At 50.1% G+C, this 25,345-nt stretch overlaps 1 protein-coding gene across 2 annotated transcripts in view; it reads right to left on the bottom strand.

The window, feature by feature from the left end:
• The window catches only part of ARNT2 (aryl hydrocarbon receptor nuclear translocator 2), a 195,438-nt gene that overhangs the window by 105,874 nt on the left and 64,219 nt on the right, over positions 1-25,345 (bottom strand). For both annotated transcript variants that reach the window (XM_024129735.3, XM_055087888.1), the window contains exons 4-5: positions 19,799-20,012; positions 15,901-16,114 (exon numbers count right to left, since the gene is read on the bottom strand). In XM_024129735.3, the coding sequence (XP_023985503.2) occupies positions 15,901-16,114; positions 19,799-20,012 (428 nt within the window). The remainder of the gene's footprint in view (positions 1-15,900; positions 16,115-19,798; positions 20,013-25,345) is intronic.

The raw sequence follows: 25,345 nt of genomic DNA, 5'->3' as shown, positions 1-25,345 counted from the left end.
ATTAGAAAGGACAGTAAAAACTTGAACACTGAAAAAACTGAAATTCTGGATACAAAAACTACAATGTCTAAGATAAAAAATTCACAGGATGGGGCTTCCCTGGTGGCACAGTGGTTGAGAGTCCTCCTGCCAATGCAGGGGACACGGGTTCGTGCCCTGGTCCGGGATCCCACATGCCGCGGAGTGGCTGGGCCCGTGAGCCATGGCCGCTGAGCCTGCACGTCCGGAGCCTGTGATCCGCAATGGGAGAGGCCACAACAGTGAGAGGCCCGCGTACCGCAAAAAAAAAAAAAAAAAAAAAATTCACAGGATGGAATTAATAGCAAATTAGGTATCACAGAAGAAAGACTGGTGAACTTGGAGACATAGAAAAAAACTATTTAAAGTGAAATACACAGAGATAAACGGATTTTTAAAAAGAAAAAGAAACAAAGATAATAAAATAAAAAGAGCATCAGTGAACTGTGGAACAACTTCAGCCCGTCTAATATACAGGTAACTGGAGTCCCTGAAACAGGAAAGAAAGAAGGAGATAGAAAAAAAAAAATGTGAAGAATGAATAGCTGCTATTTTAAATAAATTTGATGAAAACTATAAACCTGAAGACTAAAGAAGCTAAATGAACCCCAAGCATAATAAACATAAGAAAACTGTACTAAGCCAAATCATAATCAAATTGTTCAGTACCAATGACAAAGAGAAAAACCTTAAAACCAGCCAGAGAAGAAAAGAGGAACAAAGATAAAGATGACAGCAGGTTTCTCATAGGGGTCAAAGCAAGTGACAAGACAGTGGAGCAAAGATACTACCAGAAAAAAACCCCAAAAAACCAAAAAACCTGCAGACCAATATCCCTCATGAACATGGACATAAACATTTTTAAACAAAATGTTAGCAAGTCAAATCCAACAATATGTAAAAAGTATAATACATCACATCCAAGTAGAGTTTACCCCAGGAATGCAAGATTGGCTTTACTTCTGAAAATCAAACAATGTAATTCATTGTATGCACAAACTGAAAAGGAAAAACCATACTATTATCATGATGGATGCCACAGAAGTATTTGAAAAAATCCAACATCAATTTGTAATAAAAACACCCTGAAAACTTTGTGTAGAAGATAACTTAACTCAAATCTCAAGTCTATGAAAAACTGAAGCTAAGATAATATTTAATGTTGAAAGACCAAATACTTTGTATGATCGTAAAAAGAACAAAGATATCCACTCTCACTACTTCTTTTCTACATTATATTTTACATATAAGCTCTAGACAATTCAATCAGGCAAGAAAAAGAATCAATTCTACTTCTATATTCCATCTATTAGAAATTTAAATGAAAAATATACCATTTACAAAAGCATAAAAATACGAAATACTTAGAGATAAATCTGACAGGCGTGCAAGATTTGTACCGTGATAATAACACAATAATGCTGACAGAAATTAAAGAGAAACTAAATAAATGGAGAGGTATACAGTACTCACGAGTCAGAAGACTCAATACTGTGAAGATGTCAGTTCTTCCCAAACTGATCAATAGATTTGATGCAACCTCAATCAAAATCCCATCACACTTTTTTTGTAGGATCAGACAAGCTGATTCTAAAATTCGTATGGGACTGCAAAGGACCTAGAAGAACCAAAACGACTCTAGAGAAGAAGAACAAAGTTGGAAGATGAACACTACCTGATTTCATGATAAAGCTGCAGTGATCAAGACACTGTGGAGCTGGTGTATGAATAGACAAAGAGATCAATAGACCAGCATAGAGAGTCCGGAAATAGACTGACACACACAGCGATAAGTGATTTTTGACAAAGATGCAAAGGCAATTAAGTGGAGAAGGGACAGTCTTTTCAACAAGGTGCTAGAACAATTGGATACCCACATGTAAAAAAACAAAAACAAAAAACGGCTTGTCATGAGCATTACATGAGAAATATTTGTGAAGTTACTTCACAGAGCACCTCAGGTAGTATGTATATATTAGTTCCTTTCATTCTTGGATTCCAGATAAAACCATTTCTTTCCCTGCACCAGAAAATGCATAAAAATGAAAACTGGAGCATGACAACGTGCTTTCAGGGACTGATTCTTGCACTTGGAGTAAATTCTAATGCGTAATGGTCCTCCGTGGCTGCCACTGTCCTGGCCTTTCCCCCATCACACTCCATGGCCTATTCACCTCCCCAGACTCAACAGTACCTTCCCTGCCACAAGGCCTTTTCACATGTTGGTCCCATGGCTGGGGAAGTTCTTGACACTCCAGGCCCTACAGATTGCTGATCCCTATTCATATCCTTCAGGTCCCAACTTAACAATCATTTCCTCAGAGAGGACTTTCCTTGTGCCACTCTCCCCACTACTTCTAACATGGGAGTCGGGGTCCCCTCTTACCCCCAAGGGGGTCCCCTCTGGGTCCCCCCTTTAGACTCCTTAGAACACATCACCATTTAAATTCTATACTCGTCTGACCATGTTTGCTATTTTCCCCCAGCCACACCAAAAGCTCCATCATAGATGGTGACCATGTTTGTTTCACCCACAGCTGTATTTTCAGTTTCTAACACAGTGACGTGTGCTAAATAAATATCTGTTGGATTAAATAAAGACATGCAATTTGCCTCCCAGGAAGAGGTTTCCCCTTCATCCATGAAGACTTAGTGGTCAAGCCCTGGGAGCTGGCTTCTGTCTTGGAGCTGGCTGTTGCCAGTGCTAGAGAGCTGGGACAGTGGGGAATCCAAAGACTTGCTCTGTCAGGCTGTCTAGGACAAACCTCAGCTGCTTCTGTGGGCAAGCCTGAGGATCATCATCTCTGCCCTCTGGCTTCTTTACTTCGAGGGATGTCGTGGCCACTGCTATTGTCCCAGCCTAATTCCCTGGATCTCTTGTACAATCTGACTGGCAGATGCCTCTTCCAGCTGCTGGAGGGGCTTCAGCTAATGGCTCACATGTGCATATTCTCAGAGGCGTGTCCTTGGAGCCACTTGGAAGCCACCTGGCCTGAAGTTGCCTGGGAGTTACATGCACCCCTCGAGGTCTGTGACCAATGACAGCCCTCTCCCTTTCCTCCAGGTGGGACAAACTCTGGCGTGAGCTCCCTGTGGCATCAGGCTGAAGCTGACCTCTCCTGAACCCAACCTGGCGTGGCGCCTCCTCTGACCCACACCGCCTCTCCCTCACCTTTCCTCTTCGGGGGCTCTTTTAGGAGGTGTGTGCACGAACCCCCAACCAGGCGTGGTGTCTGGGACCAAGGCTGCCGGCTGCAGGGAGTGGATGGCCACGAGCTTTGGGCACGCAGCACAGGCCAGGCACCGTCTTAGGCACCAGTCGTACGCCAACCCTGAGGAGGAAACCAAGGCCCAGAGAGAACCCTGTTCAAGGTTGCCTCGCCGGGTGAGAGTGAAACCAGGACCCAGACTCATGGCAGACTCTGTCTCCCAAGTCCATGTCCTTCACTCGCCGCCCCACGTGTGTGTGTTGTGTGCGTGTGTGCACGCTCCCAGTCCTATCAGACAAGTCAGCTGTGCTGGTTAGAACAGGGGCTGGGGTGACCAAACTGACTGAGCACAGGGCTATTATCCCAAAGCAGACAGGGCTGCCTGCCGAGGCCGTCAGCTCTGCCCCTGCGGACATTCCAGAAGGAGCCAGGCGCCCACTCCAGAGGCGTGCTCTGGAAGGAGCTGCGTGATCCAGAGAAGAGTCAGCCCGCGTGACCTCTGAGGTCCACACAATGCACAGCCCTAGTGACTCTAGGTCCCCAGAATATGAGCCTTCAACTCAAGGTTAAAGAATGACACCGTCAATCACTCATTGGAGAGTAACTTACATCATCACCAGAGAGGGGAGAACTGAAACCCACCCGTCAGATCACAGCCTGAGAAAACTGGTGGATAAGAAAAGAAGAGCCAGGACATGGAAGCAACCTAAATGTCCACTGACAGATGAATGGATAAAGAAGATGTGGCACATATATACAATGGAATATTACTCAGCCATAAAAAGAAACGAAATCGAGTTATTTGTAGTGAGGTGGTATGGAATCTAAAAAAGAAAAAAAAAAAGGTTCTGAAGAACCTAGGGGCAGGACAGGAATAAAGATGCAGACGTAGAAAACGGACTTGAGGACACGGGGAGGGGGAAGGGTAAGCTGGGACGAAGTGAGAGAGTGGCATGGACATATATACACTACCAAAGGTAAAACAGATAGCTAGTGGGAAGCAGCCGCAGGGCACAGGGAGATCAGCTCGGTGCTTCGTGACCACCTAGAGGGGTGGGATAGGGAGGGTGGGAGGGAGACGCAAGAGGGAGGGGCTATGGGGATACAGGTATAAGCAGAGCTGATTCACTCTGTTATAGAGCAGCAACTAACACAACAATGTAAAGCAATTACACTCCAATAGAGATGTTAAAAAAACAAAAACAAAGGGAAAATCGAATGTAGATGTTTTCCTCAATTAGCTTCTACCGAGAAAGCAACAAACTGGAAAGATCAGTGCTATATGCGCATTTTTATTTCACCACTTGGCATGAGTCACAACCTTTCGGAGGAAATGTGTCTCTTTTTTTAGTGAAACAAAAGGAAACTATTTTAATTTTCTTGATCACGCTGGGATTTTTGCAATCAAGTTATTTTTAACCAAAGCATTACACAATATGGCCATCACGTGAGAATATTACTGAAACCGAAATCATACCCGCAGAAAAGCAATGACTCCATGTGCCTTTTCAAATGTCCTAAACTAACTCCAAATAATGTCATCTGCCTAAAAACAACGCTACGTATAGATTATTTTTGTTATGGTTTCCTCTTATACGTGGAAGGAAAAAAAAAAAGGTCTTTATTTCTTGAGCATCAAAGTTAGGACAAAAGATACCTCATTAAGAAATCAAGACTCTTGCAAACAGGTTCTAAAAAGCTGAAGCTGCCCATTTTTCAGTCGTGTTGCTACACGATTTTTACATTTTTAACATTTTGTTTCTTTGTTATTTTGATCTTGCTGAAATCTCTCTCCTAGTGCAAAACAGACGGGGCTGTGTTATTTGATTGGATTGGGTTTTATTTGGCGAGGGATACACCAGGATACAGTAATTCTCCACCTCTAGTTCACACTGGAATCACCAGGGCTGCTCTTATAAATACAGATGCCTGGGCTTGACCACAACATAATCAAAATCAGAGAAACGTGGTGAAGCCCTGACATTAGAATTTCTAGAACATCCAATAAAATTCTGATGTCCATCAAGCTTGAGAACCACTGTTTCAGGGGCAGGGAATTTTAAAAACTTATTTACAAAGCAGCTGTGTTTCAAGCGCCTCCTGGATGTTCCTCAGTTCAAGAAAAGCCAGGATACAAAAATGAGCACATAGAGAACAGATCTTTAGGAGGTGATTTTAGCGTTTCAGAGAAGCGCACCAGTGGTTCTTTGGTATGGTTAAATCTTGGCGTGAATTTGAAGCAAGATTTAGAGTTCTCAAGTCTAATTCACATACCTTTATAATGGGATGGAAAATGTGTATGCTGACCTATTTAAGAACTTTAACCTCAGGCTCTCCCTTTCTCAGGACAGACTCACTGCTCTTGCTAGCTGGGAAAAGGCTACTTCTCTCCCCGGATATGGCAGCCCTGCTCCCCTCTCTTTTCAAACCTGGCTGCCCGACTGAGCAATGGCACAGCCCGGGCAGAGGCCGAGGGCTCCCTCGGTTCACCCAGGGAGGCTCTCACTTGAAGGGGAAGCGGCTGGTTCTCTAACACCAAAGGGGAGAATCCACTTGGCTGTACATAAATACAATGAACCCAAGACTCCCAGTGGCGGCTGTTTCACCTGCATCCCTGGATGTCTCCCTGCCTTCCTGGAAGCCCCTCTGTGCAGGAGGCTGCGTGCCTCTCCGTAACTTCTCTTGCAGAGGTGTGCTCCATGATAAATGGAAAACCCAATCATTCAGTGCCATTCCTAGGCAGGCCTCTTGCAGACTTGTAAAGCTGGGCGCACTCAAGTTCTGGACCCTTTCCCAACAAGCTGTTACTCCAGACAACGCAGGACAGGTCCCGAGACAAGGGGAGGTAAGGACAGGAAGGGAAAAGAGTCTGGTGAGGGGATGGGTGCCCTGCCCTAGCCGCAGGGCCCGACTCCAAAGGAAGCCTCAGGAAACGCAGGCACAGTGGCTGCACCAACCATCTAAGTCCTACATCTGGAAACTGATTCTGTACCTTGAAGACAGGCAGAGACAAGCCTGAGCAGGCCAGGTCCGTGTCACAGCAGAATACGTCCCAAGCTGGAGGACAAACTCCACCTCCCCTCTCGGATGTGCCCTGCGTGTTCCCTGCCCTCGGCCATCCTAGCATCGCCCAGCTCCCTCTCTAGCTTCAGGCCCTGACCCGGACCCCTGCTCTCTCCCCGTCTGAGCCCGCCCTCAGCCGTGGAGACCTCCCAATGCTCTCAGCACAACACGGCCTTGGCCCTGGCTCTGGACTCTGGCTGGCTCTGCTCTGTGTCCATGAAGACAGTGCAAAGTGGCAGGTCTGGCCCAAGACAGGGGGCGGTGGGCGGGACTCAGACATCACGCAGTGAATCAGGTCGGAAGGAGGGCAGGCAAAGAGAGACGGAAGCCCAGGCTAGGAGCTGGAGGGAGCGTGGGAGGCAGGAATGAGACGGCCCATCCCGGTCGGGATGGGTGGCTGAATGCCAGGCCCCAGCAGCTCTGAGAGGCTGCTGCGTATCCTGCCTTCGCGCAGGCTTCACCCTCCTTCAGGTGGATGGGGGTGAGCGTCAGCAGGTCCAGCCTGAAGGAAATGAAGAGGAGCATGAAGCAGAGGAACTGGGAGAACACAGCCCTACCTCTGCTGAGGTTCAGATCTGAAGGAGCGCCATGCATAGCTGGGGGAGGGGCAAGCAAAACCCACCCCACCCACTGGGCTGCAAGACCCAGTCCTGGGGTCGTGACACCGTCGGCTCACGCTGCAGGGTGACCCACGGTTACACAAAAGGAACAACACTGAGTCTCTTTGCTTCCCAGCACTGTACGCTGAGCACATTCTGCATTGTAGCCAAGTTGATCAAGAAAGCAGGCTGCTGGGTCCAAAGGGATCCACTGGGGTGCAAATGCATGACAGGAAGGGATGAGCTTTGTGACTTGATTCAACAGGACAAGTCGGGGCCATTGAGGGGGTACCTCCAGCTCTCCCCAGTCCAACTCACTTCTGGTGGAAGAAACTTGTCAGTGACAATCCAGGCAGCAACAAAAGGTCACCAAAGGCCCTAGATCATCAGCTTTTTAAACATAATTTGGGTAGAGGTAGAACTAGGGTTAGTGGATCATCTCCCCCTATTGGTTTGCTGCCTAAACATCTCCTGAATCTCCGACTCCGCTCCACCTCCTGTACTGGGTTGAATAGTAGGTCCGCAGAATGCACATCTACCCAGAACTTGTGAACGTGACAATATTTGGAAATAGGTCTTTGTAGCTATAACCAAGTTAAGATGAGGTCATACTCTATCAGGGTGGCTCCTAATTCAGTACATCTGGCATCCTTGTAAGAAGAGAGAACTCTGGACACAGAGACACACGCGCCATGTGACGAGAAGGCAGAGATGGGAGTGATGTGTCTACAAGTCAAGGAACGTCAGGGATTGCTGGCCACCATCAGAAGCTGAGAGAGTCTCCCCCAGAGCCTACACGAGGACTCGACCCTGCTGACATCTTGATTCTGGACTTCTGACCTCCAGAATTGTGAGAGAGTAAATTCCTGTTGGTTTAAGCTGCCCAGTTTGTGGTAATCTGTGACTGCATCTCAAGGAAACTAAGACACCATCCTAACCCCTGACAGCATCACCGCCCCAGGATATTCCCCACACCCTCGTTACCTTGACTCCCCCCCACCCAGGCTGGCTCCCACACAACATGTTCTCCACTCTGTAGCTGGAGTGAGCTTCTCACAAGCACCATGGATCCCGGGACTCCTCTGGTTGAAAACCTGCAGTGGCCTGGGTACTGACTGCTCTGGGACTGAGCATCCACTCTCCTCACCCTCCACCGTCTCCTCGGGTAACATTTAGCTCCCAGGTGTCACTAAGCCTCATTCACTCACAAGAGCCCACTCCAACCTGCCCAGGTGAGCCAGGACCTATGTTATTTGTTCTCCATGCCCCCGCTGGACTTTTCCTCCTTAACACTTGTCATGGTGTGTTGTGTGTGTTACATGTGATCATTTCTTTGCTGTCTCTCTTCCCCACTAAACTTTAACCTCCAGGAGAGCCAGGCTGCATCAGTTTTGTTCATCACTATATCCCCAACACTCAGCACAAAGTGAGTTAGTACTCAATAAATATGTGCTGGATGGATGAATGAATGAATGAATGAATGAACCAACAGAGCAAAGAGAGAAAGAGAGTAATAAGCACATCTTCACCCCCCTCTCCTCCTCCTGAATGTGTGATGGATGATCTCAAGCACAGGGTGGGAGGGGGAAGCCATCCTTTCATAACTGGGCAAAACTCAGAAGGGTCAAAGTCTACCCACCCTCCCTTGTCAACAGTGCCAAAATCCTAAGACACGTTTTATAGTGGTAAGAAGAGAAATAAAGCAAGCAAGACAGATAGTTTGGAAAACCACTGATCCACATCAGTGTTTAAATATAATTTTCAGTTATTTAAAAGTGAATGAAATCTCCACAATTCTCCAACACAATCATTAATACTATCCCATATGTCCCGTTGTGCATGCTTCAATGCAGTCCTGTAGGGGGCATATTATTGTCTGCATCTACAGGTGAGGAAACTTAGCCCGGCGAGATTAAGTCATTCACCCAAAATAAAGGGCCATGAACCGAACTGTCACCAGGTCCATCTGACTCCAAGCGCAGGGATGCTTCCACGACCCCCAGTGGTCTCCCCTCGGCCCCCGTGCCCACCCCGTCTCACCCCTCAGCCGCCCTGGTGAGCACACATGCAGGCTGGGGTGAGCTCTCTCTGCTCTCCCTGCTGGCAGGGAAGCTGGCCGTCCAGCCACAATCTGCGACGTGTGTGAAAACAATGCCCAACTCCTTCATCCACGGTGACACAGGAGTGATAATGAACCCAGCAACCCAAGCTGGAAATCTGTCCAGATTCATGAAATATCTTTCAACATAAAATACGTGAGAAAAACACAAACAGTTCAGCGGCAACAACATGCTATGTATGTAGCAAAGCAAAACAAGGCAGGTTGTATAAATATTTAACAATGAGAAAGAACGGAACTGGCGCCAGAGAAACATCTGGGATAACAGATCTAAGTAGGTTGCGGTTTCTAGTGGAAAAGTCACTAGGAAGACATGAAACTAACCAGCCCGTGATTCTCCGATTGCACTCGCACGTGCATTTACCAAGCACCTCTGGCGACCCAACTCTAAACACTGTTTCCGGTGGCCTAAGTGTTTACTACACAACTGGGCAATTCCTAAGGAGCCTGAATCAAATGAACATGCTTTGCTTGCCACTAAAACACTTTATTTCTATTTCAAACAGCAGAAACCCAATAACAGTGTTAACAGTTGACTCAGATAAAATAAGGATTTTTTTTGGCGGGGGCGGGGGGGGGGCACATTTATCTATGTTACCTAATATGGCAAGAAGGGGACTGATGAATGTGTTTAGGAGTTCAGAGTCTGGCGTTAGTCCAAAGACTAAGTGTGGCTATTCCAAAGAAAATAAGCTATAGATTTGCAAGCATGGCTTTCATGAAGTTACCTTCATGACTGACATTTGGAAACAGACTATATTTTTCCAGAGCTGATATCACAGGGGTGGACTTCATGGGACCCCCGGGGGACCAATTATTGGCCTGACATTCTTCCCGGAAGGACCCAACTGCGTGGCTGAGTCCAACACAATTTCGTCCTTGCCCTCCTTTGCAAAGTGTTAACGAAGGAGGCCCAGCTGCCTTGGGTGGGTGAGGCTGAACGCTGACTACGGTCAGCTCTTTTCCCAGGCGGGCCCGCTGTCCTCTGTGGCGTCACGCGTAACTGGTTTGTTTCTGCTCCAGAGCCCGCCCTCAGCTCCTTGCTCTCCTCCTCTTCTGCAGGGGAGGATGCCAAATGCCGAACCTGCAAAACTCCTCCTGACCCTGGTGGAGAGTCGGCCGTGTGTGGACTGCAGAGCGAGGTCCCAGGGCTGCAGGCTGCTCTGTGCATGCCCCTGCCCCTGCCTGGCCAGCCAGGGCCCTGGGCATCAAGCCTCCCGGGGCTGCTCCTCCAACTGCTCTCCCCAAAGGCCTGGCCTCGGGCCCGAGAGCCGGGCAAATCCAAGCCGGGCAGCAGAGGTTGCTGGGGCCAATCCCACCACTTCCTGCCGGTCCCAGCAGTCGAAGGATGTCCCTGACCCCAGCAGCTGCAAGACCCCAACCACAACCTGCTAAATTCTTTAGTTCAGGGCTTCTCAATCTAGAATGTGCATATAAATCCCCTGGGGATCTCATTAAAATGTAGCTCTTGAGTCAGTAGGCCCAGGGGGCCTGTGATTTCTAAGATGCTCCTAGGAGATGCAGGTGCAGCCCGGGTTCATATGCACTAAAGTGGTAAAAAGGTGCTATAAGAATGTAAGAGAGTTTGTTATAGTTATTAATAGTTCACTGTTAGGGCTGAGTGAGAAAATAAAAGCAAAACGTGCGATGGGTCCCACAGGCGTCCCCTCTTGCGGACGAGCAGGGAGACCGCACAGCAGATGCAGCATCTTTAACCTCTCCCAGAAACAGCGTGATGACAGGTCAGCCGGCAGAGCTGGCTGAGCACGGCTTCCTGGTGAGCTGCTATCTGTGCCCTGACCACGGCCCGGACAAATCCTGTGATCCAAGGCTGAAAGTATCTCTGGACTTCAGCGAAGCTCTCAGGGAGATAGGGAAGCTTAATCACAGCTGATTGGGACATGTGAGTCATGAACGGGAGCTTTCCAGCCAAAGGCCTCAGGGGCCGACCTGGCTGGGGCTCTCCCCAGATTATCACAAATAATTTGGAACAATTAAGAAATGGGGGTCCATTCGTTCAACAACAGCTGGAAATTCCGGTCGGTGATTGGGAAAGAGAGGCTGCATCCCAAACGACCTTTCTATGGCCATGCAAAACATGTATTTGTTGAATGAATGAATAGATGACTTTTAAAAAGTAGTGACTGGATAAAGAAAGAGGGGGAAAGAGGAAAGAAGGAAGGAAAAGAAAGGAAGGAAGGGAGGGAGGAAGGAAGGAAGGTTGGTTAATCCAGCCTTGGCTTACGCTCTTTGTGCCTTTGGACAGTTCTAACTATTGCAAAGTTCTGCCCTATACTGAACCAAAAGGCTGACCCAGTTCTCTGAATGAAGGAAGAGTCAAGCAGAAACAGAGCCACAGAAGAGCAAAGTGGGGAAATGGGCCAAATAAACCTAGTCTTGATGAGGCCACGGGTTATCCTCTTCCACGTCCGCTTCCAAGCCGGGGCCTCCAGGCACTTCCTGCGCAGCACAGTGTCACTGACAAGGCGTTTCCAGTTTCTGCTCACCGGGATCAGGGCTTTCCAGAGTTCAGCAGCCACAGTGGTGGTGAGTGAGTGGGGTCTTGGGATAGATCATGGAAGATACAGAGAAGGACTCGCTCTCTCTGCCCTCTCCTGGGCAGCTCGCTGCGCTGCTTGCCCTCTGACCCCACCCCTTGGGCGCATCCACTTATAGTCAGAGGCTCTGCTACCACCTGGAAAGCCTGGGCCTCTCCTTGGTTCCTCTCTCCTTCCATACAGTGAGCTGGGGCTCAGGTCACTCCAAGACCCACAGTAATTATTTCTGCAGCCCCTCCCTCCATCGAACTTTTACCTGATCACTGCCCTCCTTCATACCTGACACGGGCTCCATCTTCAGCTCAGAATCCTATAACCCCAATATCCCCAGCATTCCCAGTAAGAGGAGAAGGTGCTCCCCGTTCTCCAGGAGAACACCCATCCTTCCCCGTGGGCATGACTTCTAACGCCCAGAGCCTGGCTCTCCCAGCCAGGGCCAACTTTTAGTGACTGCCCTAATTTCCTCCGGGAAATCACATCTCCCTTACTCTTGGGTCCAAGTGCCTTGGATGGAGAAGCTGGCCTCACACCCTGGCTCAGACTCCCTAGCCACCGGAATAGGGCAGGGCAGGTGTCCCAAGCTGATCCAAGAGAGCCAATCCTGGGACATTTGCTGGAAGTACTGGGAAGGCTAACAGTTTCTGCTGGTGTTGCAAAGCTAGTAGAACATAAACTTAGAGCTTCTAGTAAACACCTTTTTTGTTATATGAGGAGAGCCTGGGTGAGAATCAACCCTGCCTGGGAGCAGCCCCACTTCTAGCTATAGTGTATATCCAAAAGAACTGCAAGCAGGATCTCAAAGAGCCCTCTGCACTCCCACGTTCACTGCAGCATTGTTCACGATAGCCAAGATACAGAAACAATCCAAATGCCCATTGACAGATGAATGGATAAAGAAAATGTGGTATATACATACAGTGGAATATTATCCAGCCTTAAAGAAGTCAGTCTTATCATTTGCGACAATAGGTTTGAACCTAGATGACAGGATGCTAAGGGAAATGAGCCAGTCACAGAAGGACAAACACTGCCTGATCCCTCTTATACGAGGTGCCTGAAGTAGTCAGACTTATCGAGGCAGAGAGGGGAATGGTGGTTACCAGGGGCTGGGGGGAAGGGGAAATGGGGAGTTTGTGCTTAATGGGTATAAAGTTTCAGCTATGCAAGATGAGTATGTTCTAGAGATCTGCTTTCAATACTGTACCTATAGTTAATGATGCAGTAACGTGCACTTCAAAATGGAGTAAGGAGAGATCTCGTGTTCAGTGTTCTTAGAAAAAAAGAAAGAAAAAAAAAGGAGAGAGAAAGAGGAAGGAAGGAAGGAAGGAAAGGAGGGAGGGAGGGAGGAAGGGAGGAAGAAAGGAAGGAAGAGAGGAAAGGAAAAAGAAAAAAAGCCACGAAAGAGCACAAGGAACTTTCTGGAGGTGAAGGATGCCAAGGCCACCATCCAGTGTCCGCTCCAGGGACATTTCTGTCCAAGTGTGGTTCACTCTGCCCCTTTAAACATTGCCAGACACATTAAGACTTCCCACAGACAGAAGTGTCCACCCAACTCTGGTGAGCCCGCTAGCTAAACCCTTGACCCGGAGCCTGACCTGCCCTTGACCATCACTTTCCCCACCAACTGTCCCAGCTGGGTCTCCTGACTGGTTTCAAAAAGCCACATCCTGTGTTCAAACACTGAAGTCTGGAAAAACACAGCTCTTTCCACAGAAAGTGATTTCAGTTGTCAAACCAACACTTCCTGGCTGCTTTATGTTCCTTTCACATCCCTCCCAGATATTTAACTTTACAAGGTGTGTTCCCAAGGATTTCTACAGGGAGTTCTCTAATTCACCCCAGGCTGGGGGATGGCAGAGCACGTCTTTCTTTGCATCTGTTTCAGCGCCGTTGTTTTACAAGTACGGTCACGTGTCACCATTTCAGGAGACACGGAGATAAGCACAATGTAGGCTCTGTCCTCACACCTTAATCCTTTATCTTCTCCCTCCTTATCATGTATCGTTGATAACCAACACTGAGAAAATGACTATTATCGTTCAGAAACAGTGGTACTGCTGTCACTTTTGACAACATCTGATTCAGTCTTATCATAGGTGTTATGGACTGGACTGTGCCCCCCTAAATTGATATCTTGAAATCCTAGCCCCCCAGAACCTCAGAATGTGACTGTATTTGGACACGGGGCCTTTAAGGAGGTGAATAAAGTCATACAAAGTCAAAAGAGTACAGCCCTAATCCAGTAGGTCTGGTGTCCCTATAAGAAGAAAGAGGGAGTGGGACTTCCCTGGTGGCACAGCGGTTAAGAATCCGCCTGCCAATGCAGGGGACATGGGTTCAATCCCTGGTCTGGGAAGATCCCACATGCTGCGGAGCAACTAAGCCTGTGCGCCACAACTGCTGAGCCTGCGCTCTACAGCCTGCGAGCCACACCTACTGAGCCCATGCTCCTAGAGCCCGTGCTCCGCAACAAGAGAAGCCACTGCAATGAGAAGCCTGCGCACCACAACGAAGAGCTGCCCCTGCTTGCTGCAACTAGAGAAAGCCTGCGCGCAGCAACGAAGACCCAATGCAGCCAAAAATAAATAAATAAAGAGGGAGAGAGACCAGGGATGTGTGGACACAGAGGAAAGTCCATGTGAGCACAGAGTGAGAAGGGGGCCGTCTACGGGCCTGGGAGAAAGGTCTCACCAGAAACCAAACCTGTCAACACCTTGATCTTGGACTTTCAGCCTCCAAAACTGTGAGGAAATAAATGTCAGTTGTTTAAGCCACTTAGTCTGTGATATTTTGTTATGGCAGCCCTAGCAGACTACTACAATGAGCAAAGCACTGCCACATTTGCTCACCAGGCTTCTGCTGAATGCCCACGGCATGCTAAGCACTGAGTACGGCTCTGCAGGCAGACACGGAAGTGAATGAGAATCCAGTAGCTCTCAGTGTGGCAGGAAGAACACCACTGCACAAACAGATCTATCATAAAGTGGAATGCAAGTATTATGGTATAAGTCAGCTCTACTAGAACACTTGTTTTGAAAATGCAAATCTGTTCCAATGCCATTGATACATTGGGGGACAATTTGAGCAGAATGTGAATTTTGTGTTTGCTTATGCATGATTTCATCTGCAAGAAATACTAGATGAACACAGAAAACTGCACCCAGCTGAACTGAGCCACATAGGAATTCACAAAATGCACACACTCAGGCACACAGCAGCCGCCTCAATTTACCGTGTGTGTTATGAGCCATACCTGTCCAACATCTGTGTTACAGTTTTTGAGTTCTGCCTGATTTCACATGACTGTCCTTGCACCATTTCACAGGAACACCCAAGTGGCAGCCCTTCTGAGGCTCACTTCCACAAGTAAACTTCAAGTCAGTTTCAAGGTCAAGTGCCATATTTATGGTAATATTTATAAATTTCTTAACCATTGAATGTGTCAAGCTGTGCTCCCATTTTTATCAGGTTCCTAGTTTTGTTCTTACCTGTCACTGACAAATTTTTGAGTGTTCTGTTCCTAGCCCACTTTCTCCCACTAAGCCCTGTGGGTTTTGCTTCATGATTCTGTTTACTGCAGTGATTTTTATGACATGTATTTTGTGTTAGAGCAGAGCTGACTGTATTTAAACGACTCAATGAGAAATTTCATTTCTGGTAAGTAAGGTCTGGGAAATCAGTGCCTATAATCAGGTTCACAAATAATCATGCACTTGAGGCATAACCCTCATTTCAGAGCATGTGGTTGTGACTAATGTGTCAACAGTGCTTCCTAGGGACGACATGCTCTAATTGCAGGTAAAATATAGGAAAAAAATGATGTATTAAAAATGAAGTTTTAGGGCTTCCCTGGTGGTGCAGTGGTTGAGAATCCGCCTGCCAATGCAGAGGACACAGGTTCAAGCCCTGGTGTGGGAAGGTCCCACATGCCACGGAGCAACTAAGCCCGTGCACCACAACTACTGAGCCTGCGCGTCTGGAGCTTGTGCTCCGCAACAAGAGAGGCCGCGACAGTGAGAGGCCCGCGCACCGCGATGAAGAGTGGCCCCCGCTCGCCGCAACTAGAGAAAGCCCTCGCACGGAAACGAAGACCCAACAAAGACAAAAATCAATCAATCAATCAATAAAATGTAAAAAATAAATAAATAAAAATAAAAATGAAGTTTTAAAACATTACAGGATGAATGAAGCTATTACACAAGCTAAGTCAAACATATCCCTCACCTGTAGGCAATTTTTTCTGACCTCCAGCTTCCTGATATGTTTAATGAAAGAAATTTTTCTCCAGGGAAAAGTCTTGAGAGAGAGAGAGAGAGAGCGAGAGCTACACTGACCTGTCATTGAGTTTTCTGAGGTGCACAGCTGCTCTCTCAGCTTCTCCACATCGTCAGGATGCACCTGTTCATAGAGGGTGCTCCCAAACCACTCTGACTGGGGCTGGTTCAGCACGGGGGTAACGGAGTCAGACACATAAATCACTCTCCCCGTCTCAGCCGCCACTACAAACAGAAATCCATCAGCCGCTTCAAGGATGAGATGCTTCAGTTCCTGGGAAGAAAAAATCATGATTAGGACCAAGCATGGACAAACCCAGGCCAATTAAATAGTCTTATTAGCAACCTTCAACTTTTATTCAGAAATTCACTGTGATACACAAACAGTTTTGGGGCTTTTGTTTGTTTGTTTTGGGAAAATGAGCTGTAAAAATACACGAAGCTTATACTAGCCCTAAGATACAGCTACTCCAAACACTGTTAACCCTGTCTTAACCAGCCCTCTCTTAGGGAGAGAGGAAATTTCCTGCCCAGGGGAATGAGAGAGCAAGAAGTGATCACCAGGAGGTGTTGGGTTGTCAGAGGTGTGAATGGCCTCACCTACATATTCACACTGCAGTCATGTCATTGGAGCAGAAGGGCCCGGTACACACGGGGCTCATGGAAGGGAGGGAGGGACCATGGGAAAGTGGGAGGAGAGAAGGAAAGGCACCAGGTGTCTCCCCAGCCACCACCTGCCACACTCAGAGAGCACTCATTCTTCTTCTCTTCCTTCCTTGCTGAGCTGAATGCTGGCGGCGGATATAGGAGTATCACCTTACATCTGTATGTCTGTCAAACTTCCAGGACTCCTTGACAGCCAACATCTCAACAGACTCTCAGAGTAATCCCAGAAGGTGGCAGGGCACCTAGCATTGTCCACGTCACTTTACGGTGAGAAGAGAGGTTGACTGCACCAGCCCTGGAGTCACACTTACACAGCTCATGACTGTCAGTGAAGGCAGGAAGGAAGCTGCTTGGGATCAATGAATGGGCGGCAGGACTGCTGCTGGCCATTATCCCGAGAGGGACATAGAAGGGGCAAAGTCAACTCTGTTAAAACGTCTTCTCTTTGTAGGGCCTGCAGGCAGCTCAGGTGTGGCTACCTACCTTGTCATTCTCACATCAAGCTCAGGAGCCCTCTCCTGCTGAATGAATGGGCTCCGTTCCTGCAGGAGTTGGGGGGCTATCTCTCCCCCGTGTGCTGGGGTCCGCAGCCGCCTCTCTAACAACCTCACACACTGCTCAGGGCCCAAAGAACAAAGGGATCCTTCCAGTCAGTGGTTGGCAAACACTTTTTGCTGGGAATCCTTTGTTCACATGTAATCTTAGGTGGAAGCCCCGCGGTAACACAGAGTAAGGGCCATCTGCATGGAGGCAAAAGACGTGGAGTCTAGAACATCTGACCCCACCCTCAGTGCCCGTCCCGAGCGGGCTCCAAGAGCCCGAAAATTAGAAAATGTGAGTCTGCTGGGGAGCAGAAACTGGGGAGATTTGCCAGTGTCTCTGAGCCCTTGGCTGAGTCAGAACTGTAACATCCTCGGCCTGGGAATCTAGGGTGGAGGCAGGCTGTACAAGCACTTTTTTAAGGAAAAGTTTATTTTGTCCATTTCTCTTGCTTGGCACTTCTGCTGTTCCATGTCTCTTAGATGCTTACTCAGTTCAGAAGGTTGGGTCAGCGGTTTTACTTTCAGTATGCAGATCTTCCCAACAGGAAGGACTGTAAAAAATGAAACAGGTTGTCTGGGAAAGTAGAGAATCCTCTGTCTCTGGAAGAGAGGAAGTGGACGCTGGTGACTCCATGTAGGTTTTCACAGTTTCAGCCCTTTTGCAAGGACTGTGGGAAGGGCTTATGGAACAGAGCCTCACCCTCATCATGGGTCCCTCTTTCTACACACTCCTCCCCAGTTTTTGTCTTCTGGGAGCACATCACTCATTACCAAGGTCCTGTGCCCTGAATCCAGAATGAGCCTTGCCTTTATTCTCCAGTTAAACCAACAGTTAGGTCTAAAGGCACGGATTGTGGCATAAAAGGAGGCCATCAACCATGGCCCTTCCGCTTCACCGTGCAAGTCTGGGCTCCCCACTGAACATCTTCGGCTTCTGTTTCTTCACACGTTTTTTTCAGTGCGATTTTGCTAGGTTCAGTGAGATCTTACACGTGAAGGACTTAGTAAGGGCTTGGCACACAGTAGGCGCTTAACACATGTAGCTGTTGCTGTCATCACCAACCTACCTGGGAACCGAGAGAGAAAGATGGGGAGGACTCGTGTAACTTGCGTAACTGCCTTCTCTCTTCTCTTCACTTTCTTAATCCTCAGTCACTTACAGGCAAAGAGATTAATGTCAAATATGGACCCTGGCAGGTCCATGTAAGGATTAAAGAAATGCAGAGAAAAAGCTTTTCACGATCCTAGTGGTCAGGAGGTGCATAGTGCGTTTCTGTCTGCTCACCTGCCAGCTCTCCATCCTTCATTCCACTGCAGCCCCGTGTTAAACATTCTCTTCTGCTGCCTCCCTGACCTGTCTCCACAACCCTGCCAGGTGGGAGCCATCACTGCGGTCCTTTTACAGAGGTGGAAAGAGGCTGGGCCCTGGGCCCTGGACCACCGGGCCCCGTGGTCTCCCAGCGAGGGTCACTCCGCTGCCACACGTCCTCACACCTCGAGGTGAGGAACACGTGGGCCCTGGGATGACCCAAGCCCTTGCTCAAATGCCTGCCACACGGGAATACGCGTTAGCTCCTCTCCCCTTGCTCTTTTTCTAAACCTAAGTCCTGTGACATGAACAGATTCTTCATACTGGCAGAGTAAACGACTCTGTCTCTGGACACGCCTTCCTCACCTGTTCCTCCAAGGCTCTGTGCTCACTGGTCTGCCCGTGTCGAATCCCTTCCTCTGCCCTGTTTCTGTGCATCTTCTGGGGCTCCTTCACAGCCTGCCAGGGCCAGCTCTCTCCCGAGAAGCCCCCGGCGAGACCGAACACTTCCTACCTGCATCCCCGACAGCACATCACTTTCCTTTCCCCTGCCTGCACCATATACAGAGTGCTCTCAAGTCCATCATCTCCTTTATCCTGCAGCACCCCTCAGAGTCCAGAAGGCAGAAAGCTCATGTTCATCCACAGATGAGCACACAGAAGCTGAGAGCATCTGAGGATCTGCGCTACTACTGAGCAGCATGGAGAAGAACCATGACCCAGAACACAGGCCTTCCAGCGCAGGGAACGGTCAAGTTACAAAATACTTCCCACTAACCATTCCCTGGGTTTGCTCTTCCCAACTGTGCAGCTGCTAGTACAGCTGTTAAATATATGGCTTTGGGGTCTGACCAACCTGTGTCAACTCCTGGCCCCGCCACTGAGCAGGGGACTGATGCTTTCTAAGCCTCCACTTGCTCATCTCTAAAGCAGGGATGAATTACAGCGGTTTCCTCCTCGGGCTAGAATAAGGACTGAATGAAATCCTGCACAGAAAGATCTGACTTTGACCCGGCTCAGGGCAGAGGCCTAAGTGCTGGCTGTTAGGATCCTCGCCTCTATGATTGTTGTGATGGCTGCCAAAACTTTGATCACCATCGTGATCACCACCGCTATTCTACCACAGAAGAACTGTGGTTTTGCTTGGCTTTTCCCTGCATTAGCATGCTAAGCACAATGTTTTTTTTTTTTTGAGTGATGCCTTATTAAGGTACATGGGAAATTTAAAAAGCAGAGGACGCAAAATCAGACAAACATCCCCTGGAAGAGCGTTTCCTAGTGAAGAATGGAAATAAAATTCCCTGGTTTCGTCCCTACCTCAGCCTTTAACCCTGCTTCCCCAGGTAGCTTATCTCATCTTGGCGACGCTGTCATTCTCTCCCCTTCCGATGATGCCGTTACCCGGGGAGGAAAGCACGCAGGCGAGGGACGAACGGGGTACCTGCTCCGTCAGGAACGAAGGCTTGTAGGCGCCGTCTGTGGACTTGTTCCCTGTACCCCGCATGGACTTCATGTGCGAGACGGCCATGCGCAGGATGGTGAGCTTGTCCGGCTTCCGGGCCAGCGCGCTGCACGTGGGGACCATGTCAGAGAGCTCGGTGATGTACTGGGTCATCTTGTTCCGCCGCCTCCTTTCAATCTCACTGTGGTTCTCTCTTCCCGAAAGCACGAGATCAGGAGAGGGGGAAAGAGAAGGATCAGACTGGGGGTTACTGTCTGACGGTGTAAAACGGCACGTACATCGTTATCGCCAAGTAACCGAAAGACTGGCTCGTAATGGCTAATTCAGTGGCTTTGAACACATCTTGGGCAGAGCAGCTCCCCGACACGTTAGCAAGTTTCTTTCTCGGGGGGTGGGGTGGGGACAGGCTTCTACAGATACCTCAGACTCACCTCTAAATATGTACTCAAAGCTTTCCACTGTTCCCATGTACCTAAGTACTTTTTAATAAGCATAAAGAATGAAGGCATTATCCTTCAGGCATCCAAAGTGAACTCAACATGTTTTCCATGTGCACCCACGGATCTGTACATGCCACGTGTGTGCACACACACACTGAATGTAGTTACCATCTGCTCAAATACGTGGTTTACTTTGACCCCCAGTGAGAAACATGTCTAGCCTTGCCATTCTTGGTGTCACTGAACAGACAGCCACGCCACAGACCTACGTCACATCAAGTTGTGAACGAGCCTTCGCACTACGCGCAGCACATTTTCTGCAGCTTAGTAACAGAACAGGTGCAGCCCGCTCACTAAACAACAGAGAGCCAATTAAAAAACCCAGCACTGCCAGGAATTCTGAAAGCAACCCTCGCTGACGTGTTAAGACGCTAAACTAGCAAAAGGGATGATAGAATGTTTCTGTCTCGAGATTATCACCTCTAGGCTTGAAAGGGAGTAACAGCCAACCCAGTTCGACGACACTGAGACAAAGCCGTCACTTTGGATAAAAGAACTGTCTAAAAGTACCTCACACGTCCGTTGTAGGATTTAGGGTTTCACAGGTGCTCAAAGTATGAGGGTGACACTAAGAGCAAGAAAGGAACCACCTCAGGCAAGGCTGCCTCACACACTGCATGTATCCATGGGGCTTCGCACCCCACCCTCCCAGGCTGGGAGCAGATGCCAGGCAGGCCTGATTACAGGCAGGTGTCACGTGAACACGCAAACAAACCAAGGGGGATGAGCTAAGCTGGGCGGCCTGGTGAGCACCTTCTATACAAAAAGCACTGAGCCAGGCGCACAAAGGGGAGGGGACGAAGGAACCAGGGAATGTCCCGCTCCTATCCTAAAGCAGCTAAGTACCAGTTAGGATGGTAAAACATCACCTTGTATAGTAGAAATGAAGGCAAAATGTGATTAAATGCTCCCGGAGGCACATGGAAAGTAAAGACCTCAGGAGAGAATAAGAGAGGAGAGGGGGAGGTGCTCCTGGGGGCGACAGGGGCTGGAAGGGGTGGGGGAGGAGCTGGGAGGGAGCTGGCCCTGATCTGGCAGCAGGTAAAGGGGGCGTACTCTGGGAGGAGGGTCAGCAGGATCAAAGAAAGGGCTGGGGGCTTCCCTGGTGGCGCAGTGGTTGAGAGCCCGCCTGCCGATGCAGGGGACACGGTCGTGCCCCGGTCCGGGAAGACCCCACATGCCGCGGAGCGGCTGGGCCCGTGAGCCATGGCCGCTGAGCCTGTGCGTCCGGAGCCTGTGCTCCGCAACGGGAGAGGCCACAACAGTGAGAGGCCCCCGTACCGCGAAAAAAAAAAAAAAAAAAAAAGAAAGAAAGAAAGGACTGGAATTGGGATGAAGGCTTTGTGGGCAGGGGCAGTCCTGGGGCTTGGAGGAGAGGGCCGAGGAACCAGGAGCGTGGGAAGTTGGGCTGGTAACAGAGTCCGGGTCTTCCACGCCCCTCAGCTGGCTTCTGGGGAGAGGTTCGGAGGTGGGTGAGTCCTGCGGGGAGGCAGGAGAAGAGGGCAGCTGAGGCCAGCAAGGGGACTCCTGGGGCAAGGGCCCCCCTCCTGCCCACAGTGAGAACCCTTGGAAGCGGACTAGGGAGCACAGGAAAGCCAGAGGCAGCCCAAGCACTCCCGCTCCACGGGGCGAGGGAGGATGCCTGCTGTTCAGGAGAAGAGGCTCTGGGCTCTCAGGTTACTGGGCAGGGGCTTGTATAGTATGGAGAGAGAAAAGACAACCAAGCAGAGGGGGTCCATCACAGAGACGGGGGGAGTGGGGAGAAGGGGGCATATGGTCAGGGGCTCCTGTGTGCCCCAGTCTTCATCACCATCACCCACCTGTGCCCTCCGCGCACACCTGTCACAGGTGGCCTGGAGCCGCTGGCCCACTGTGCACTGTGTATCGGGAGGGCCTGGGTGAGCTTGCTCGAGGGCGTGCTCTCCACCCTGTCAGCCCGCACCTCATCGAGGCAGACAGGAGCGGAGATGGTGTGCAGAGAACGCTGCCTGGGACTGCTGAAGGGTGTGTTGGACAGAAACTCTGGCCATGCAGGAACAGCACATTATGATGCGGGATGCACATCCCTGCCGGGGGGCCCTGGACATGCTTCCCTGTATCTCCTGCTCAGAGACACTCCCGAACGCTAACTTGCTCCTGCGGCTTACCATCTAAGTTCCATCTCCTCAGCTTGATTTTTAGGACGCCCCCCTGCACCCCAAGTCAGGGCGCAGCCACTCTCCCGCCCCCTGTTCCAGCAGGCACTCAGCTCCTCCCCTCCCCTCACAGCCCAGGAATGCACCGTCCCCCCTTCCTCATCTTCAGGGCGGCCCACGGTGAGGGGCTTCTTCCCCTCACACTCAGCCTGCGCCAGATCGTTTCTAAATACCTCCCGGTTCTCTTCTACCTCCTCCCGGCCCACGCCCACCGGCTGGCACCACTTCTCACCCCCTCACCTCGCTGCCAGCAGCCTCCGCAGTCTGGTCACCCCTCTCATCTCATCGCCCTCAGTTCAGTCTGCGTGCTGTGACTGGGCGGATATTTCTAAAGACGCAAACCCAGCTCTTCCCTTCCCATCCCTTCAGTGACGCCTCAAACCCACAGGGCCAAGTCCAAGCCCCTGGCTAGTTACCACAGCAACCGCGCCAAGACTGGACCAGGGCGCGCCTGCTTCTGATCCTCTTTCCAAAAGAGCCGCAGACCATCTCGCTTTGTAAACGGCTGGGGGGAAGAGTCTTCGTGAAGTTCTTAAACGTGGATCTAAAGCAATTTCATCACTGCACTGGATAAACCCAACTCATGAGATCAGGTGCTTGACGGAGACACGAGGGCAACTGTTTAAATCCGACTGTATGGACTGACCAGTGCAGAAAATGCTCCAATCATTTCACGAAATAAGACTGAGTTACCAACAGAGGTCAAAATGACGAAGAGCTGCCAGTTACCTAACAAGATAAATGAGTGCGGCTACTGAATCTATTAAAATATGTATATGTCTATTCATATACATGTATGTATATATAGTTCCATTTTGAAAGATCACAGAGGCAAGACACAGGAAAAACACCCTCTTGTAAAAACAGAAGGAAGTGTCCCCAGGACCAAGGCCACCTCCTCCACAGGGTGCGGGCCGATGCAGGGTCTGCTTGGAGGAGCTGCAGGGGCAGCCTGTGACCTTGGCATCTGAGTTTCGTGCGTCCCACGTGCAGCATCAATAAAGCAATGAGCCCCTCTGTACGTGGGCACAGGGGCAAGGGCTCTGCAGCAGTGACAGCTGAGGACAAGGGCACAGCCGTCGGCTGTAACACCTCTGCTGGGACAAGAGGGCCCCCAGCCTGGCCCAGGAACACGGCTGCAGAAACTAAGGGCAAGAAAGAGGAAGTGCAGCTGCACGCTGCCTTGGGTTTCTCTTCCAACTCGGCTCTCAAGGGTGACCTCCTAAGGGTAATCGGAGCAGTGAGATAAACGTCCATCCTGATTAAATACAAAATAGGGGTGCTTTGGAAATCTCAATAAAGATCTTCCTTCAACTCTGCGGATGGCAGCTGAGTCTCCCATCTCTGGTGGGAAGGGAACGACAGACCTGCACAGGCAGACGGACAGGACAGCTCCACGCTGGGGCCAGGTCTCCCGGTCACCACAGACCCGAGGCACCCGGGGCACCTCAGGGTCTGAGTGCTGGGGGCGGGCAGGCAGGACAGACGCTGACAGACCAGCAGAGGCAACAGAGAGCGGGCAGGCAAGGACACAGTCCCTGTGTACAGCGAGTCCCCTACATACAAACCTTCAAGTTTCGAACTTTCAGAGATGCGAACGTGCATCTGGTTCCAGCAAGGAACCTGTGCCATCCACGTCAGGCGTGAGTGACATCGCAGCTCCCCCTCCGTCCCCTGTTGCTGACGGTCCTTCAGCTCTACCATCTCCCCCCTCCTCGCCCTCCTCCAGCCAGTAACTCTTCTTGCCTGTTCACTCGATGCCAGCCCCTGGATGCCAGCTGTTGTACCGTACTACTGCACTTTTCAAGGTACGGTACTGTAAGAGTCAAAATGTTTTCTTTATTATTTGTGTGTGTTTGTTTTTATGTAGTGTTTGTGTGAAAAGTATGATAAACCTATTCCAGTACAGTACTAGAGAGCCGATTGTGTTAGTTGGGGACGTAGGCTAACTCTGCTGGACTTACGAACAAACAGGACTTAAAACAAAAGTCCTGAGAAATCGCCAGGAACCCGAGGGCCCCAAGACCCTGCATGCCCCTTAGGCAGGCCTGGCTGAGAGGAGCATGTGGTAAACCTAAGTCCTCCAGCGGCCTCGCTTTGCTCTTGTCACCAGCTGTGAGCCCTGGGGGTGGCCCTGGGGGTGGCAGACAGCCTGACACCATCAGGGACACGACCAGCTCCCTCTCAGCCTGGTCGCCCACACGGCCAGGTCCCAAACCTGAGAAGTCAGTGCTGACACCCACCCCCCGCCACTGCCAGCTTAGTAGCTCCACAGGTGACAGGACTGTTGGTAGAGCAGCCCTGCTCCAGGTGGGACCAGGGCCACGTTCCTCTATGACACCTCAGCTTCCACCGCCACCTCCTGACACACACACTGCTCTCCAGGCCACCATGGTCTCAACAACAGACCAGCAGGAAACACGCAAAACACCTCTTCTGTCCACTTGGATACACACGGCCAAGCAGCAGTAAAGGTCTGATTCGGTAAAGGTCTTCAGCACTTCTCATGCAAAAGAAGCATCCATCCCCTCCAGCCAGGGGGGAGTCAGACTGTGGGAGGAGACCCCTTGCAGAGGTGCAGACCATCTGTCCTTCAGGACTGGGATGGGGAACCATCCGGACCAAGGGGGGAGGATTTTGGGTGGGGGGGGTTCCACATGAGTCCTTGCCGGCTGGCAGCAGCCTCAGGCTCAGACTGGCCCTGGCTCCTCCTCCCGGACACCAGGAGGGAGACTGTATCTTGCAAGCTTTCAGGGAACACCCTTCCTGTCCTGGCCAGCCCTTCCTGGGTGGCAGGGCAGGGCACCGTGAGAGCCGTGAAGGCCCAAGGA

The sequence above is a fragment of the Physeter macrocephalus genome, chromosome 11 (genome assembly GCF_002837175.3).
Source record: "Physeter macrocephalus isolate SW-GA chromosome 11, ASM283717v5, whole genome shotgun sequence".
NCBI lineage: Eukaryota > Metazoa > Chordata > Mammalia > Artiodactyla > Physeteridae > Physeter > Physeter macrocephalus.
The sequence above is the reverse complement of the archived record's forward strand: the minus strand, read 5'-3'. Positions and strand labels throughout refer to the sequence as shown.